At 44.7% G+C, this 16833-nt stretch overlaps 1 protein-coding gene and 1 long non-coding RNA gene across 3 annotated transcripts in view; one reads left to right on the forward strand and one right to left on the reverse strand.

The window, feature by feature from the left end:
• Window positions 1–16833, reverse strand: part of MAP2K5 (mitogen-activated protein kinase kinase 5) — a 163987-nt gene that overhangs the window by 118495 nt on the left and 28659 nt on the right. Inside the window, exon 8 of one of the 2 annotated variants that reach the window (XM_081965224.1) lies at window positions 8070–8138. In XM_081965224.1, the coding sequence (XP_081821350.1) occupies window positions 8070–8138 (69 nt within the window). The remainder of the gene's footprint in view (window positions 1–8069; window positions 8139–16833) is intronic. The other variant, XM_081965225.1, reaches the window with a different exon arrangement.
• The window catches only part of LOC309398387, a 165174-nt gene continuing 160272 nt past the window's right edge, over window positions 11932–16833 (forward strand). The window contains exon 1 of the long non-coding RNA XR_014176395.1: window positions 11932–11967. This is a non-coding gene — a long non-coding RNA (uncharacterized lncRNA). The remainder of the gene's footprint in view (window positions 11968–16833) is intronic.

Raw genomic sequence — 16833 nt, forward strand, 5'->3', positions numbered from 1 at the left:
ACACAAGAGAGCAGGAACAGAGGAAGTACGGAGAGGCTCAAGATGTCCTGGAGGACAAAAAGAAGAAGGTTGGTGGTCTGGAATACAGAAAAAAAAAAACAAATATTGTTTGCTAGGTCAAATTAAGAAGGATATAATGGAAGAGCTGCCCTGCTGAGCCAAAAGGCTCTTGACCAATTATGATGCATTTACCCTATGATGAGAACATGGCCATGAGAAGCAAACATGTACACACAATCCACATAGCTACATACAAAATGTCGGTGTGGGGTGCAGCAGTGGCTTCAAAACTGGATATATTGCGATCACCTTCTAGCAGCAGTTGCCACCTGGACCCACAAGAGACGAGGCCAAAGACTGTGCTCCTCTCCTTAAACAGAAGGCGCCCCATCAATTCATTCTGTCCAAGGTAGATGTCTAAGTTGCTTTCATCACATTCACACAAACACACACACTTTCTACTTGAAGACTTCATGGGAAGGTGATATTTTGGGCCATCTTCCCTATTTGGTTAGAACTTAGAATAACAAGAGTCGGAAGGGGCCTTGTAGGTCCTCTAGCTCAACCCCCAGCTCAAGCAGGAGAGCCTATACCAGTGAGGACGAACCTTTTTTGGCTCGTGTGCCATAAGGGGGGGGGGTAGCACAGGGGGGTCGTGCATGGGCGTGCCGCACTGCGAACCCCCCTGCACAACCCCCCCATTTTTTGCATGCTTTTTTCGCCCTCCCCAGGCTCCAGAGGCTTTATAGGAGCCTGGGGAGAGCAAAAAAAGCCTCCCCCCGCCCCAGAGGCCCTCTGGAGGCTTCAGGGACCTTCAGGAGGCTTTCCTGAAGCCTCCGGAGGGCAAAAACCGACCCTACGAGCAAACCGGTTTGCTCGTAGGGCCGGTTTAAGCATGCACACTGGTCAGCTGACAGGGCAATGCCTCGTGTGCCCTGACAGATGGCTCCATGTGCCGCCTGTGGCATGCGTGCCATAGGTTCACCATTCTGGGCCTATACCATTTCTGACAAACCTCCAGTGATGAAGAACCACAATTTCTGAACATTAAGCAGTTCCATTGGTTGATTACTCTCACTGTCAGAAAATTCCTCCTTATTTCCAGGTTGAATCTCTCCTTGTTCAGTTTCCATCCATTATTCCTTCTCTGGCCTTCTGGTGCTTTGGAGAATAGCTTGACCCCCTCCTCTCTGTGGCAGCCCCTCAAGTATTGGAGGACTGCTATGGTGTCTCCCCTGGTCCTTCTCTTCACTAGACTAGCCATGTCCATCCAGATCCAGGAACTGTTCTTCGTATGTTTTAGCCTCCAGTCCCCTTATCATCCTGGTTGCTCTTCTCTGCACTCTTAATATGTCTTAACATCTTTTTTATAGTGTGGTGACCAAAACTGGATGCACTATTCTAGGTGTGGTCTTACGAAGGCTTTATAGAGCGGTACTAGTACCTCACAGGATCTTGAGTCTATCCCTCTATTAATGCAATTTAGGATTGCATTGGCTTTTTTGACTGCTATGGCAAACTGCTGGCTCATATATAATTGATTGTCCACTAGAACTCCAAGATCTCTCTTGCAGTTACTTCTATTAAGTCAAGTTTCACCTACTGGTAATATGTACATGTCCTTTTGGTTTTTCTTGCCTAAGTGTAAGACTTTTCTTTTCTCTAGGTTGAATTTCATTTTGTTAGATAGGGCCCAGTGTTCAAGTCTGTCAAGATCCACCAGGATCTTGAGCCTATCATCTAGGCTTGGCTGGTGTTAGCTATTCCTGCCAGCTTATTGTCATCTACAGGTTTGCCCAGGTTAAGTTTAGAATTATGAACTTTGATAACTGAAACCCAACCACCCTCGCAGAAAGCCTTCGAAAATACTTCTGGTCCTGAGAGCTCCATCGGATCACAAGGACTAGGAGGTCATTTGTAGTTGTGTCTTGCTTTTAAAGGTCCCAGAGACAGCTGGTGAGCTGCTGATAGAAAACGGAAAGGACCTGCTGGGTTGGATTTAGCAGGGCAATTCTGAAATCTGGGCCAAATTACCGATGTTAAAATGCTACACGATTTTGCAGAGAAAAATATGCAGAAGAGTTTGCAAAATGTGAGAAAATGCTGGGTGTTATTTACCACTGACAAGTTTCAAATGATACCAATAAAGTTTCTTTGTTATAAACAATTTAATGCCGTTTTCCTCTGTACAAATGTTAAAGAGGGGACAGTGCTCTATAAATCACATTGTTAGCATATTTCAGGGAACCCGGGAGCCAATTTTGGGGGTGAGGGGTGGGGAGTCAGAGCTGTGTAAATCACCCTTAGTTTAAAAATGTGGAAGAAAGCAAACCTATTGCTGTGTTTGGCCCTTCCCATGAATTATTTTTCAAAAAGGCAATTTAAGTAAATACCCTGGATGCGGCAGTATAAAAATGCGTTCCAATATATATACACAAGAGTCTGCATTTTCCATCATACCTGATTTTCAAAGATATCTGAAGGGTAGGAAAAAAATTACAATACCTAGTTTAAATTAAGTGGAGTAATAAATTTATAGCCTAACTACACTGGCTTCACCCCTTAGAAACAACTCAGCTGCAATCAACTGCAATTTACCATCGGCAGGCCATTCCTGGCAACTGTAAGCCGCGGTGGGCATTCAGCCTCTCCTGTGCCGGATTCCAGGGGGAACCTCTGGGGAAAAAACAGGGGAGGAAGAGGATGGGCAGCCGGTCCAAAGGAGGCTGGAAGCCCAAGGATGGGACTGCCTCCGTCCCAGAGGCTCATCTGCTGCACCGGCAGAGATAAAAACTCTTTATGTTCTTTATTGAACTCTTCAGGTTTAGGGAGAGGGAAAATGTGATTTTGAGATGACCGTGTGCTTGAGCATAAGAGAGAAGATGTAGGTAGAGAGGAAATCACAGCTTCTCCAGCAAGAACCATTTCGCAACAGAAAAGGAGCAGAAAATCCATCAAATGTGTATTAACCGCGAGGAGCAAACTACATTAATTAAGGAGTACATCCATTATTAAAATATATAATTTAAAGAGACCCTCAGTTTGGTCTCCTTTCTTTTATGGTCAAGCACACGATCATCTCAAAATTATATTTTTTCTCCCTCCTTTAACCTGAGGAATTTAATAAAGGACATTTATCTCTGCTGGTGCAGTAGCTCAGCCTCCCCAAAGCAGCCGTGATTTCTTCTCTGCCTACGATGTGGCATCGCAGCGCCCAGGGCCAAACCCTGGAAGCTGCCAAAAGACTGGCTTCTGGCAAGAGGAGTCTCTTTCCTGGGGAAAGAGGAAACCTTCTCAGATGGTTGCCGTCCCTCCTTGGTCTTTCCCTGGCTGCTAGCTTCAAAAAGCCCATCATCCCTTAGTTAAGAAAATGCAAGAAAGAAGCTAAACACAAAGCTAAGAGCTATAAACCACCTTTTCTTTAAACAAACAAACAGAAGGACCCCCAAAAAATGGATTCAGCAAGTTCTCCTTAGAAATATTGCTATAGAAATATTGATTTTTTTTTTACTCAACTCAATTGACTGAAAAGTTGTTTGTATAGCAATATTGGCCCAGGAAATCCACCGGAACAATTTTGCTGCACAGAGTAATCAAGTGCATTTCTGAAGTATAATTATATTGTCATAAAAACAAAGCCAAGATAACCTTCTCTTCGAGCAATAAACCTACAGCGGCCGTAAAACCGTAAGAGAGACACCGATAGCCAAAGCTGCGTGATAGGGTGCCTTCCGAAGAGCCCAGCCCCCTCCCCACACTCGCTGCTCTTCCCTTAAGCTACGGTTAGCACGAAAGTGATCAATATCTCAATCTCCATAAACTATTTCAATAATAGTTAGTTCACCTGGAAACAGAAACGAAATGTTTCTGCTCAGCGACCTGAGACCGCCTCCTTGTTGGTTGAATGCGGGTAATATTTCATTGCCATAATGGATACGACTCAGCGCAGGGTTTTAGCAGGAGGCAGACAAACACACATTCTTCGGTTACAAATCAATATACACTACACACCTTTCCAAAAAGAAAAGAAAAAAGCCCAGGATGTGGGATGATGGGGGTCAAAAAATACAAAACGTGTCACCAGGAGCAGTTATAATTAATTCATTTGACAAAACAATCATCGATTCTGTCCAGTGAAGGACTCACAGCTGCAGCAGCTGCTAACCCAAACCAACCCAAGCTGCCTCTAAGAAGAGCTTCAGTTCGGCTTTTGCCTGCAAGAGAGATGGGTTCTCCTCAATGGGCCAGGGACACAGCAAGAGGGCAAGTATTTCCAACTATTTGCGTCCCACGTGCGGTGAGGGGGACAAGGAAAAGAGCCTGTCGATTCACTCTAAAAGCTGGCCACAACTTCTGACCAGTTAGCCAAGGCTATCCCTAAAAGCCAGAGCCCACCAACTCTATTGGCATTTTGGCAAGGCTCCTGGCACCCCACACAGCCACACTAACCCATATGCCTGATCCAAGGGGTGCAAATGTGTACGCGCTTGAGGTTGCCACACTGGTGGAAGGTACAAAAACTAGATAATTCCATGAAAAATTAGATGGCCAACGTAAGTCAATAAAAGTGTTTTTTTCTCAAATTATAAAAGAAAAGAAAATGAGCCAAGGGTGCTTTTTCAAAAGGCAACTGGACTTTTTTTGTTTTCCCTTGCAGAGACTTTGCTTCTCATCCAAGAAGCTTCTTCGGTTCAGTTTTTCTTCAAGGAAAAACAAAGTAAGTCCAGTTGCCTTTTGAGAAAGCACCCCTGGGACAACCAAGGCCTCAATGACTGAGGATCTCCACAGACAAAAAGAAAATGACACAACCACAAAAATGGCTTGTGTGCTGAAACCATCTGTCTCTGGATGACATCTTGATCACCGTCCGCCCCCCGAGGTCCTTGTTTTAGGGAATTTTACTTTATTTGAGGAATATGTCCCATATCCTACTGTAGCCTTCTAAGTGGGAATGTTTGTGGACTTAATGTATTTTTTTGGAGTATAAGGCGCATCTTTTTCCCTCAAAAAAGAGGCTGAAAATCTGGGTGCATCTTATACACTGAATACAGCATTTTTGGCCTCCCAAAACCCCGCCCTCTCCACCAAAATGGCCATACATTCCCTTTAGGAGGCTTCCAGAGTGCTCCTGGGGTTGGGGAGGGGAAAAATGAGTGAAAAACGGGCCATTTTTTTGCTCAATTTTGCCCCACCCACCAGGAGCACTCTATAAGCCTCCTAAAGGCTATTCATGCCCTTTTTTTAAACAAAAAACAGGCCGTTTTTTGCTTGTTTTTGCCTCCCCGCCCCCCCCAGGAGCACTCCACAAACATCCTAAAGGCTATTCATGCCCTTTTGGGGGAAAAAATGGGCCCGTTTTTGTGAAAAATGGGCCATTTTGGGGAGGTCTGCAGAGTACAAAAACCTTTTTTAAAAATTTGTCTCTTCAAAATCTTGGTGTGTCTTCTATTCTGGTGCATTTTCTACTCTAAAAAATAAGGTAAACTATTGCAAGAATAAAGGCTTTTCCGTCAAGACAACCATCTCTTTGTTACTGTAAATCTTGATTTGAAGGATCCTTTGGTGGTCTCTGAGCTTGTTGGTTTTCTTGAAGATGTTTCATTACCCAAACTAGGTCAAATCATCACTGCTAATCATAAAATCTTAATATGTTAAAATTAATAGAGGTTGGCACAGTGGTTAGAATGCAGTTCTGCGAGCTAATTCTGCTGACTGCCGACTGCCAGCAGTTTGGCAGTTCGATCCTGACCGGCTCAAGGTTGACTCAGCCTTCCATCCTTCCGAGGTGGGTAAAAAGAGAATCCAGATTGCTGGGGGGCCTGTGCTGACTGTGTAAACCGCTTACAGAGGGCTGTAAAACACTGTGAAGCAGCATATAAGTCTAAGTGCTATTGCTGTTTATGTAGAGCAGTGATTTGGGAAATTGGCTAAGAGGGTTTGTGGCACAACAGGAAGGCCTGCATCTTTGAGTGGGAACAAGTATATGTGACAAAGTTGGGAGAGGCGGAAGCAGAATAAGACCATCAATGCAGCTGTAAACATAACAAATACATTAACTCCCAAGGCCAGTGGGGTTCAGTGAATGCATCTCTTACTTTCAAAATCTATGAATAGCCCCAGAATAATTTCCCTGTCCTAAAAGGCATACCCCAAATCCCTCTCTTTCCTCTCTGGAAAGTTTCCCCCACCTGCCAACGAGGACTTCCATTGCGATGGGTCCAGCCAAGAGGGCAAATGCATTTGGAGGGAGTAGACCTGGCTGTTTCTATCCAAAAGCTGAGAATCCAGATCCTTATTGACTAACCGGAGAAACGTCATGTTGGAACGAGAGAGCTCGCGGAAAGAACAATAGTGTGTCGTTACATGAAGTTTATCAACTAAATGTATCTAATTGGACGAAAGGCAGCATCTTACATGCCGTTGCCCCAGCTGAATCAGATAATCCATAACAACTTCATTAGGAACAAACTTCCCGGGATATTAATTTACTTGCATAAATGGCAGGATTCTCAAAAGGCTCTCGCAATTCCCATAATGGTAAAGGAAGCTCATGCAGATCCACCACAATTAGTCTTTGTCATCCAATTCCAAGGAAGCTGTCAATGCAGCGGAATGTTGCCTGGCTTTGCTAATGGGCCGGGCGAAGGTGAACAAGCTGAAATTGAATCTGGACAAGACAAAGGGGCCGTTTCTTGGTCAATGGCGAATCAGCGTCAGCTGTCGGGAATGAAGCGGCTCCCAAGCTTTGCAGCTTACAAACACCCTGGGATCCTGCCCTGTTCACGGGGCCTTCGTGGCAGGCAACATATTTGCACATTATGGTTCATATAATCGGCTACTGGCCCTTCATGAGTCAATCAGACTAAGCTTTCATCGCATCTTATTAGACTACTCCAATGTGTTTCATTTGGGGCTGCTCTTGAAGAACTTCTGGAAACTTAAAGGAGGGTGTTTGCCAAGCTTGTGTAATGTCCACAAAACAGAGTTAATAAGTGTCAATCCTATGTGGCTGAAATGAGTCCCGGCGATCCACCGCGTGAGAAGACAGGGCGGGGTGCTAACAACGTAATGTTGGACTAAACCAGTGTTTCTCAATCTTGGCCACTTGAAGATGTCTGGACTTCAACTCCCAGAATTCCCCAGCTGGGGAATTCTGGGAGTTGAAGTCCAGACATCTTCAAGTGGCCAACGTTGAGAAACACTGGACTAAACCAATTATTCATCTACCTCAGGGGTGTCCAAACTTGAGAACTTTAAGACTTGTGGACTTCAACTCCCAGAATTCCCTAGCCAGCTCAGCTGGCTGGGGAATTCTGGGAGTTGAAGTCCACAAGTCTTAAAGTTCCCAAGTTTGGACACCCCTGATCTACCTCAACAGTTCCTCTACCAATAAAAACAAAGAGAATAGCTATAATTACGCTATCATGTTGGCATGCACTCTTAAGCACAAATTGTGGCACATCAAAACGGTGTTGTCTTTTCTGGTATCAGACACAAAATCATTCTTCACATTTGCACATAATCTTTGCTAATAGCCATTACAATTATTTCTGGCAAAGTTGCCACAGATGGATTGGCCCTTACATGCCTATTATCATATTTTCCATGCAGTATTGTCATTTAGAAAGTATTTTTACTTTCTGAAAATATTGATCATCACAATCCTTGCTGGCTGCGAGAGAGCCTGTAACCCTGTTATAAATTTTAGTCTAAACGTATTCAAAACATCCTAGAAAAAGGGTATTCCATCTTCTTCGTTTAAAATAAAAAGTTCATCAATTTGGAAACAGCATTTTTAGTCCACAATGGCAATTTCTTTTCCCGTACTAAGATTTATCTAAGATTCCGATACGGTCAACCAAAAGGGTGTTTGAAAAGCTACTTTTCCAGTCATAATTTGGTTACGAAGGCAGCTCCAGCAAACATTAAAGATCATCAACATTTCATGGCGGGAGAAAAAAGGTCAGCCCCCGTGTGACATATTTTTGGGGAAAGGAAAATGTCTCTGCCTTTTCTTTTCCCCAAAGTTGGAGTGAAGGGGAAAAGGGGGGGGGGAGAGGGACACTCACTTGTAAACGGTTCCTCCGTTGCCGTGCCCAAGGATGTCTCGATACCGTATGTCTTGTTCATTCATCTCCACCAGGAAGAAAGAAAAACAAGAGAGATGTCAGGCTGGGGGTGCAAGTGTCAAGGAGAAGCCACTCTCGGCCATAAACAACCTGCCGTCTGGGTCATTTCAAGTTCAGCTGCAAGAACGAGGAGATCAATACAACATTTGCTGTCCAATTTATAAAAGACAATACCAGGGGACAAAGTGATGGAAAGTTTAATGACAATTTGTTTGCCTGGGTCATTTCATTAAAGTTTGATAAAAGGTGTCAAAATGGAATGATAACATAGCTCAAGAGGAGCAGGGCACCGACCTGCAGGGGAGCGGAAGGCTCTAGAGCTCAGAGCATCACCACAAGGCCTGGGCCAGGAGGGGACTGGAGAGCCCCTCAGCCAAGGATCTGACCTGGAAGAAGCCACAGGCGACTTCCTGAAACGGGACAGGTTTTGCTCTAAAGCAGGGGTGTCAAACTCAAGGCCCGGGGGCCAGATCCGGCTCGTGGGGGGCTTAGATCTGGCCCAGCGAAAATGGAGCTCAGGAGTCTGTTTTCTCTGGCAGAGCACTTGGGCCACCACGGGCATCCCTGACACAAGTGATGTTGAGCTGGCCATGCCAACCCTGGTCATGTCCCCCCCCCCAGGTCAAACAGAACCCGGATGTAGCCCTCAATGAAATCGAGTTTGACACCCCTGCTCTAAAGCTAGAGAAGAGCCACAAGAACAGGCTGATCAAATGGCCAGGAAGGATGGATTCCACCAGGTTCGCCTGGTGCGCCAATTGCGACCCCTTTTGGACCGGGAGGCCCTGCGCACAGTCACTCACGCGCTGGTGACGTCTCGCCTGGACTACTGCAATGCTCTCTACATGGGGCTCCCCTTGAGGTGCGCCCGGAGACTGCAGTTGGTCCAGAATGCAGCCGCGCGGGCAATTATGGGGAGAACGAGGTTCTCCCATATAACACCTCTCCTGCGCGAGCTGCACTGGCTTCCTGTGGCCTACCGGGTGCGCTTCAAGGTGTTAGTCACCATCTTTAAAGCGCTCCATGGCACAGGACCTAGTTACCTGCGGGATCGCGTCCTGCCCCACACATCCCTGCGACCTATTCGCTCGCACAGAGAGGGACTCCTCCGGGTGCCGTCCTCCAGAGAGTGTCAGAGGGCAGCGCCCAGGAGTAGGGCCTTCTCTGTGATGGGCCCTACCCTTTGGAATGACCTCCCCCCAGACATTAGGACAACAACTGACCTCCGCTCCTTCCGTATGAAACTGAAGACCCACCTGTTCCGACTAGCCGGCCTGGCTTAAATTTAGAGCTTCTCCACCTCTTGGGCATTTTTAATTGTTAATTTTAATTTTTAAATTTTAACTGTCATTGGGGTTTTAATTGTCTCAAAGTACTGTAATTTATTTATTTATTTTTTACCTCCTCCATATTATATTGTTGTGACTGTTGCTTTTGTACGTCGCCCCGAGTCCCTGGGGGGAGAGGGGGCGACTAAGAAGTCAAATTAAATAAATAAATAAATAAAATGGATGGATGGATGGATGGATGGCTCACCTGGCTCAACACACCTCACTGAAGTGGCACACACCGCCCACTTTGCAGGTAAGCCCTCTATTCTCAGATCACATGCACCCTTGTTCTGCAGCCGTCTTCCCTTCCCACACGCAAAGTCCAACAGAAAAGCCACCAGCCCAATTACACGGGTACAACAACCCGGAGGTCAAAATTAGCCCTTTCCTTGAATGATGTTCAGAAGGTAACAAGGGGCCAATTTGGCAATCAGCTCTCGGTGACTATAAGGGAGCAAAGCCACCTTATGGAAAACCAAACTCTCCGCCATGAATTTTCTTGAGTTAAAAAAAGCTTTTGTAGAAATATGTTGTGAGAAACAAATCATGTGCCAGAACAACAATGGTGAAAATAATCTACTGGAAGGCTATAAATATATATCTTAAAATGCCTTTTTTTTGCTGCACTTCAAAGCAATGATTATATAGCCGGGGAAATATTTTTTTTCAGGTCTAAAACTTGGGCACTCTGTGGCTGAAGTGCAATGCCACAAAAATGGCCACTTATTTTGTGTATTTAGTTTGTTGCAGTAAAGTTACTGTTTAGAAATTAATCGAGAGACAACAGGTACTCATGAATCAAAGCAAATGTTCATATAATGGGAGTTGCTTTCTAAATGATTTTTCCCATTTCAGGAAAACAAGAAGTAAAGACCAACACAAAGACATTTTACAAAATACTGTGTTTTTAGAAGACAGGCCAAGAAAGCTTTCCGAGTTGAGGAGCCAAGTGCATCTATCCTAACAGATGCCTTCCAGAAGTCTCAGGATTGCCACTCGCTGAAATGCCAACCAGCAGTTTGAAGTTAGAAAGCTGCTTTTCTGAAGTTTTCCCAAGGATCTTCCTGCTCCCCAGGTCAGAAGAATGGCACACAATGATCCAGATTAAAAGAAGTGAGGGACACCATCCATGTATTTCTCCTCAAGAAGCAAGGAACTACATATATCCAAGATGGCGAACCTATGGCACGCATGCCACAGGTGGCACAGAACCCTCTCTGCAGGCACGCCAGTTGTCACCCCAGCCCAGCTCCACTGTGCATGCGCGCACAGCTCCCGCTGGCCAGCTGGTCTTCAGGTCTCTGCCACGCGGGGCACATGCAGGGAATGCGGGGATTACATTTTGGGGCTTTGCGCATTGTCCCCACACCTCGTTTTTGGCTTCCAGGTAGGTGCAGGAGGCCTTCCAGGCTCAAAATAGGGTGCGGGGGGAGGAGCATGCGGGGATTATGCGTGAATTGCATTACATGTGTGGGCATCCACAGGTGCTGTCGCATGGGCACACATACGCTTTTGGCACACGACGACAAAAAGGTTAGCCATCACTGCCGTATATGAAAATAAAATACTAATTTTTACTGTCAGGAGTGGCTCTTGAGGAAAAAAGAGGGTCCCAAAAGAAAAGGTAGAAGTAAATGAAATGTAAAGTAGATGAAGAATGAAAGCAGAATGAATGCAGGAAAATAAATCCTAAATGATGACATCTTAGAAGATGGATGAATCTCCCAACAGAATAAATGGACATCAAGGATGCGAAAACAGCGTGAAAATAATTGTGTTGTAAGAGGTTGCAAAAGTGTATGAGTATGCCAAAAGGAAAAATTGACTGATTTTAATCTCTTAATTCTTAATGCTGAAGTTTTTCATTGTTTAATGCTGTAACTTTTATATTTTTTATATTGTTGTAAGCTGTCCAATCCCTTGACAGTGAGATGGAATGAATGAATGGTAATAGCACTTAAGACTTATATCTCTCCCTCCATAGTGCTTTACAAAACTCTCTGAGCAGTTTGGAGTCAGCATATTCTCCCCAACCATCTGGGTCCTCATTTTACCAACCTCGGAAGGAGGGAAGGCTGAGTCAACCTTGAGCTAGTCAGGATTGAACTAGCTAGTCAGGCAGTGGGTCAGCCTGCAATGCTGCATTCCAACATCTTCATAATAAAATAATGAATATGAAAAAGGATTGGAGAAAGATGGTAGAGAAAAGGGAGAGGAGGAATCAGCACACATGTAAAAACTGATATGGGGCAGAACTCCATTGCAACATGGATTTCCAGATCTCGTCTGCAAAAGAAAAACAGCCAGGCATCACACAGACACAACACACACCTTGCTTTATGTATTTATGGATATCTTTCTAAAGTATGGCAGTGGTGACAGTAGATGTGTTTGGCTGGGGCAGAGGTCCCCAAACTTGGCAACTTTAAGACTTGTGGACTTCAACTCTCAGAATTCTCCAGCCAGCATAGCTGGGAGTTGAAGTCCACAAGTCTTAAAGTTGCCAGGTTTGAAGACCTCTGGGCTTGGGGGCACAAAGGTTTGTGCATTTTTTATGTTGATGATTCTGGGTTGTTAGCTAAGAACCGAAAGATTATTGGCAGCAAACATTAGATTGCATCATGGAACAAGAAGTGAGGATTTGAAAACCAACAATATCAAAGACTAAGCTAGTGATTTCTGAGATGGAAAGAACAGAACAAATGCAAGCGGCAAACCATGGAAAACTTTAAAAATAGTACATGAATTGATTTAGCAGTATAGAGCACATTAATAAGGGGAAATGGATGGAGGAAGCTTTAGTTTAAGCAAATGTTAATGGAAAAGTAGTAGATTATATAGTTAGTGGTGAGGAAGGGAACATCAAAAGAAGCAAAAATGAGACTATATTTCTGCTGGCTTTGCGATGTGTAAAACGAGATGCAGTAGAGAATGAAAAAAGGATGAATCTGTATGGACTGTGTAGGAGAGCGAGCAGCCATTGAGAGAAGCTGAAGATTTGATTGTGTAGCGCAGTCTTGCTCAACCATTGCAACTTTAAGACGTCAGCTTCAATTCCCAAAATTCCCCAGCCAACACAGTTGGTTGGGGAATTCTGGGAGTTGAAGCCACATGTCCTAAAGCTGCCAAGGTTGACAAGCCCTGGGACAGAAAGAATAATAAAAATCAAACTACAAAACAAATGACTAAAGAAAGAATGGAATGAGGGGATGGATAAAAGTGAGAAAGTTGTGATTGAATGGAGTTAATGTGTTCCTCAAAAAGAAGTGTGAAAAGTTTAAAGAACAAAAAGCAGAATGTGCACAGGGTGGAAGGAAGCAAGGAAATAATAATATGGAAAGGTAGAGTGAGTAGACCAGGGGTGTCCAAACTTGGGAACTTTTAAGACTTGTGGACTTCAAATTCTGGGAGTTGAAGTCCACAAGTCTTAAAGTTCCCAAGTTTGGACACCCTTGGAGTAGACATAAACTAGTAACTTCCTTCCTTCCTTCCTCTTAGGCTTTGTGATTCCTTTTCTGCAGTCTGCATAATGTTGCCCACCCTCACTGGGACAGCTGTGGTGGATGATGTGAGTGGAAGCATTTAGTTAAACAGAAGTAGGTGAAGAAAAAGGGCACTGAGGATGGAGCCCATTTGCAGCATCAAAGCAAACTCATTGAGTACATTTCTAAAGCTTAATTATCTGGCGGTTATTCCAGAAAGGACAAATAAAGATTTCAAAAGTGCAGCCTTCTTGGCTATTTTGCAAAATTATTTCCACATCAACCTATTTCTCACCTTAATCTCTCTTGGGTCAAGTGGTGGGTAATAAATGGCCACTTATTTACCACTTATTTAACCACTCTGGGAGTTACAGCAAATATCCTTCAAAGCTCGGCTCTCCGTTCTTAGTGGTGGAATCCAAAGACCCAAGAACCAACACACCCAAAAGATGTTTGACTACATTTTCAAGAAAAATGACTGGAACCAAGTGGGCCTTAGAACTTTTCCAAACTCACCCCAAAACATACAGAACATAGAATAATAGGGTTGAAAGGGACCTTGGAGGTCATCTATTCCAACCCCTTGCTCAAGCAGGAGACCCTATACCATATCAGACATATGGCCGTCAAAACTCTTGGTTGAAACCTCCAGTGATGGGAGCATCCACAACATCTGGAGGCAAGCAATCCCACTGATTGTTGTTCTCACTGTCAGGAAACTTGTTCATAATTCTAGATTGGGTGGCTCTTTAATATTTCACCAGGTTCTTCTTGTCCTGCTCTCAGGTGCTTCTGAGAATAGATTGACACCCCCCCCCTTTCCTGTGACAGCCCTTCAAATACTGAAAGACTCTTATATCACCTCTAGTCCTTCTCTTTGTTAGACTAGACAGATCCAGTTCCCACAACCATTCATCGGACATTTTATCCTCTGGTGCCCTAATCATCTTTGTTGCTCTTCTCCACACTCTTTCTCGAGTCTCAGCATCTTTTTTGTATGTCAGGTGTGTCCAATACCTATGGGAGAAAGTTCTGGAGCTTTTTTGGAAGATCTAGCAGCGCAGCACAGTTATTATATAATCTTGAGCAAAACCAATACGCTCCTATCGGGGATGGCCCTCCTCTTAAACCAAGCTTTGGGAAGGACACAAATGGATCGGTGAGGGACACTTGCCTAGTCAACCAGATTGGCTGAATCAACCCTGGTGATCCAAAAGAAAGTTCTCAGTGGGCTTGATAGGAACAATAAATATGTATTCTGCCTCATAAAAATGCCTAAAATCTGCTGTTTCTCTGGAATTCTATTATCCTCTCCACTGCAGGAGAGAAAGCAGAGGCAGCGGAATGAGAATTCCTAGATTATCCTACTCCAGATATTCCCTCGCTCCATTCTGGGATGTGCCGTTCAGCTCAAAAGTAATGCATGTTCAAGTTGACCACGGCTTGGTTTGATTGTCGTCAGAAGCAGGAAGCTCCCATATGCCACCAAAGCATCGGAGCTCTGTATTTTTAAAATCTGGGATTGTGAACTTGAAAATAAAGCTTTTTTCCTCTTTTCTTAATTTTTTAGAGCCATTTTGAGAGAATATACTTGCCCGAAAGGCAGGATAAAGCCACATTAAATAAATAAATAAAAACTTCATAAACCCAGCGGGAAATGTCAAGGATCTCTAGCAATTTATTTATTGTGTTTGAGAATCTGAAGGCATCAATCAAATCCTCACAACTACCAACTTTGCAGCAAGCACTGGTGCATTATTTTTTTTCTCCTGCAATCTTTGATCGGCCACTGAGAGTAAAGGAATGAACCGAAAGTGAAATAGTATCCAATTATGGATCAGCAAATAAAATAGTCTTTGTTTATATCTGCTGTCTTGGAAAGAATCAGCATGCATCTCTTATAAATCATTAGGAAAAAATGCTCAATTAATCCTTATTTGATATATACAGCTACGGCAGGCGCCTCACCCTGTATGGGCTCTCTCTCCCCTGAACCAATCCAAGTCCTAATGGCTTCAGAAAGCAGACACAGTCTATGAACAGACAATTGGAGAGATTTAGTAAATCCCACTTCATAGAGCAGGGACTAATCGGAAAACATGAGCCAGTCAAATGTTTCTTATGAACTGTTGACACTACGTCAATGCTCAATCAATCGGCGGCATTTTCTCTGAGTGACAGAAAAGAAATAAATATTTATATCACATAACCTATATCAATGAACCTCGGCAGAAAGCTATTTCTAACCTGTCAATATTTGATTATCTTGAAGAATCATGCCCCCTTTCTGTTAATGATTAATATGAATTTCTTATTAAACCTAAGTGGAGGCTTTCGGGCAACTAAAGTCTTTATTAATGCTTGAAAACAGAAGGCAGGAAACTGCTCTCTCCTAGGCAGGGCTTCTCCACTGCTTTCCAGATGGGTGGGCTTCAGCTCCCAGCTATGTTGGCTGGGGGATTCTGGGAGTTGAAGTCCACCCCCCTGAAAAATAACTCCTCTTAGGGGACTTCACAATTGAAGCCTCTCCTCCACTGGTCCTCCTAGGTTAGGCAGGTTCTCACCAACATCAATGGGGCAGGATAGGACCAGTCTGGATCAGCTCCACTGCTCCACGGATGGGCCCCATCCCACATAATTCAAAGCTTACCTTGTTCAGAGTACAGGTTAGAGCACTGATGGCGAACCTTTGCCCACCCCCATAGTTTTATGCCCTCCCAAACCGTGCGTGACCCCCCACTGCCCCACGCATGTGCACACAGCTTTCCTGGAGCCTGGGGAAGGTGAAAACAGCTTCCACCCCCCCGAAGCGGGAAACTGACCGTTTTCCGACTTCCGGTGGGCCCAGTAGGTCCGTTTTTTGCCCTCCCCAGGCTCCAGAGGTTTTCTAGAAGCCTGGGGAGGGCAAAAACTGCCTCCCCTGTCCTCCCCCCCCCCGAGGTCCTCCAGAGGCCAGAAACGGCCCATTTTCCGACTTCTGGTGGGCCCATTTTTTGCCCTCCCCAGGCTCCAGAGACTTTCTAGGAACCCGGGAAGAACGAAAAACGGCCCAACATGCAAACCGGGAGTTTGGGACCGCCATGGGCTCGCCATCACGGGGTTGGAGGCTCCAGTCCTCTCCATGGGAAAGGCCCAGGTGTTGACGTTAGCGTCTCTTTGCCACCTTCTGCAGGTAGAATCCTTTCCACCTGAGCTCTGCTCCTGGCGGCTTCTTGGACAAGAGAGGCCCGCGGTTCTCTTCCAGCACTTCTTCTGCCAGGCCGCCTGCCTTCCCAATCTAGGCTCCATCCAGAGGTCCTTGGGGCTCACCATTCGCCCAAATGCCCTGGAGCCTCCCAAATGCACTCTGGAAGGCCTTCAGAGCTGCTACCGGTCGTCCTTGAATTACACAACAATTCATTTCGTGACCGTACAAAGTTACAACGGCACTGAAAAAAGTGAATAATGACCATTTTTCACACCGAGGGCCATTGCAGCATCCCCATGGTCAGGTGATCAAAATTCAGATGCTTGGCAACTGATTCAAATTTATGACGTTTGCAGTGTCCCGGGGTCATGTGATCCCCGTTTGCAATCTTCTGACAAGGACAGTCAAAGGGGAAGCCAGATTCACTTAACAACCGCGTTACTCACTTAACAGCTGCAGCAATTCACAACTGGGGCAAGAAACATCGTAAAATGGGGCAAAACTCACTTAACAAATGTCTCATTTAGGAGCAGAAATGTTGGGCTCAATTATGGCCGTAAGTCGAGGACTGCATGTACTTAATGCATTTTTTTTAAATTAAAAAGCCAGCTCTTTGTTCATTTTTTTAATGCCAAGCATTCAGCAACATTAAAGGAATGTGACTTGAAGCCCATTTGAAAACTAAATCAATCTTCCAACTTAAG

Source organism: Natrix helvetica (genome assembly GCF_964273705.1).
Source record: "Natrix helvetica genome assembly, chromosome: 12".
NCBI lineage: Eukaryota > Metazoa > Chordata > Lepidosauria > Squamata > Natricidae > Natrix > Natrix helvetica.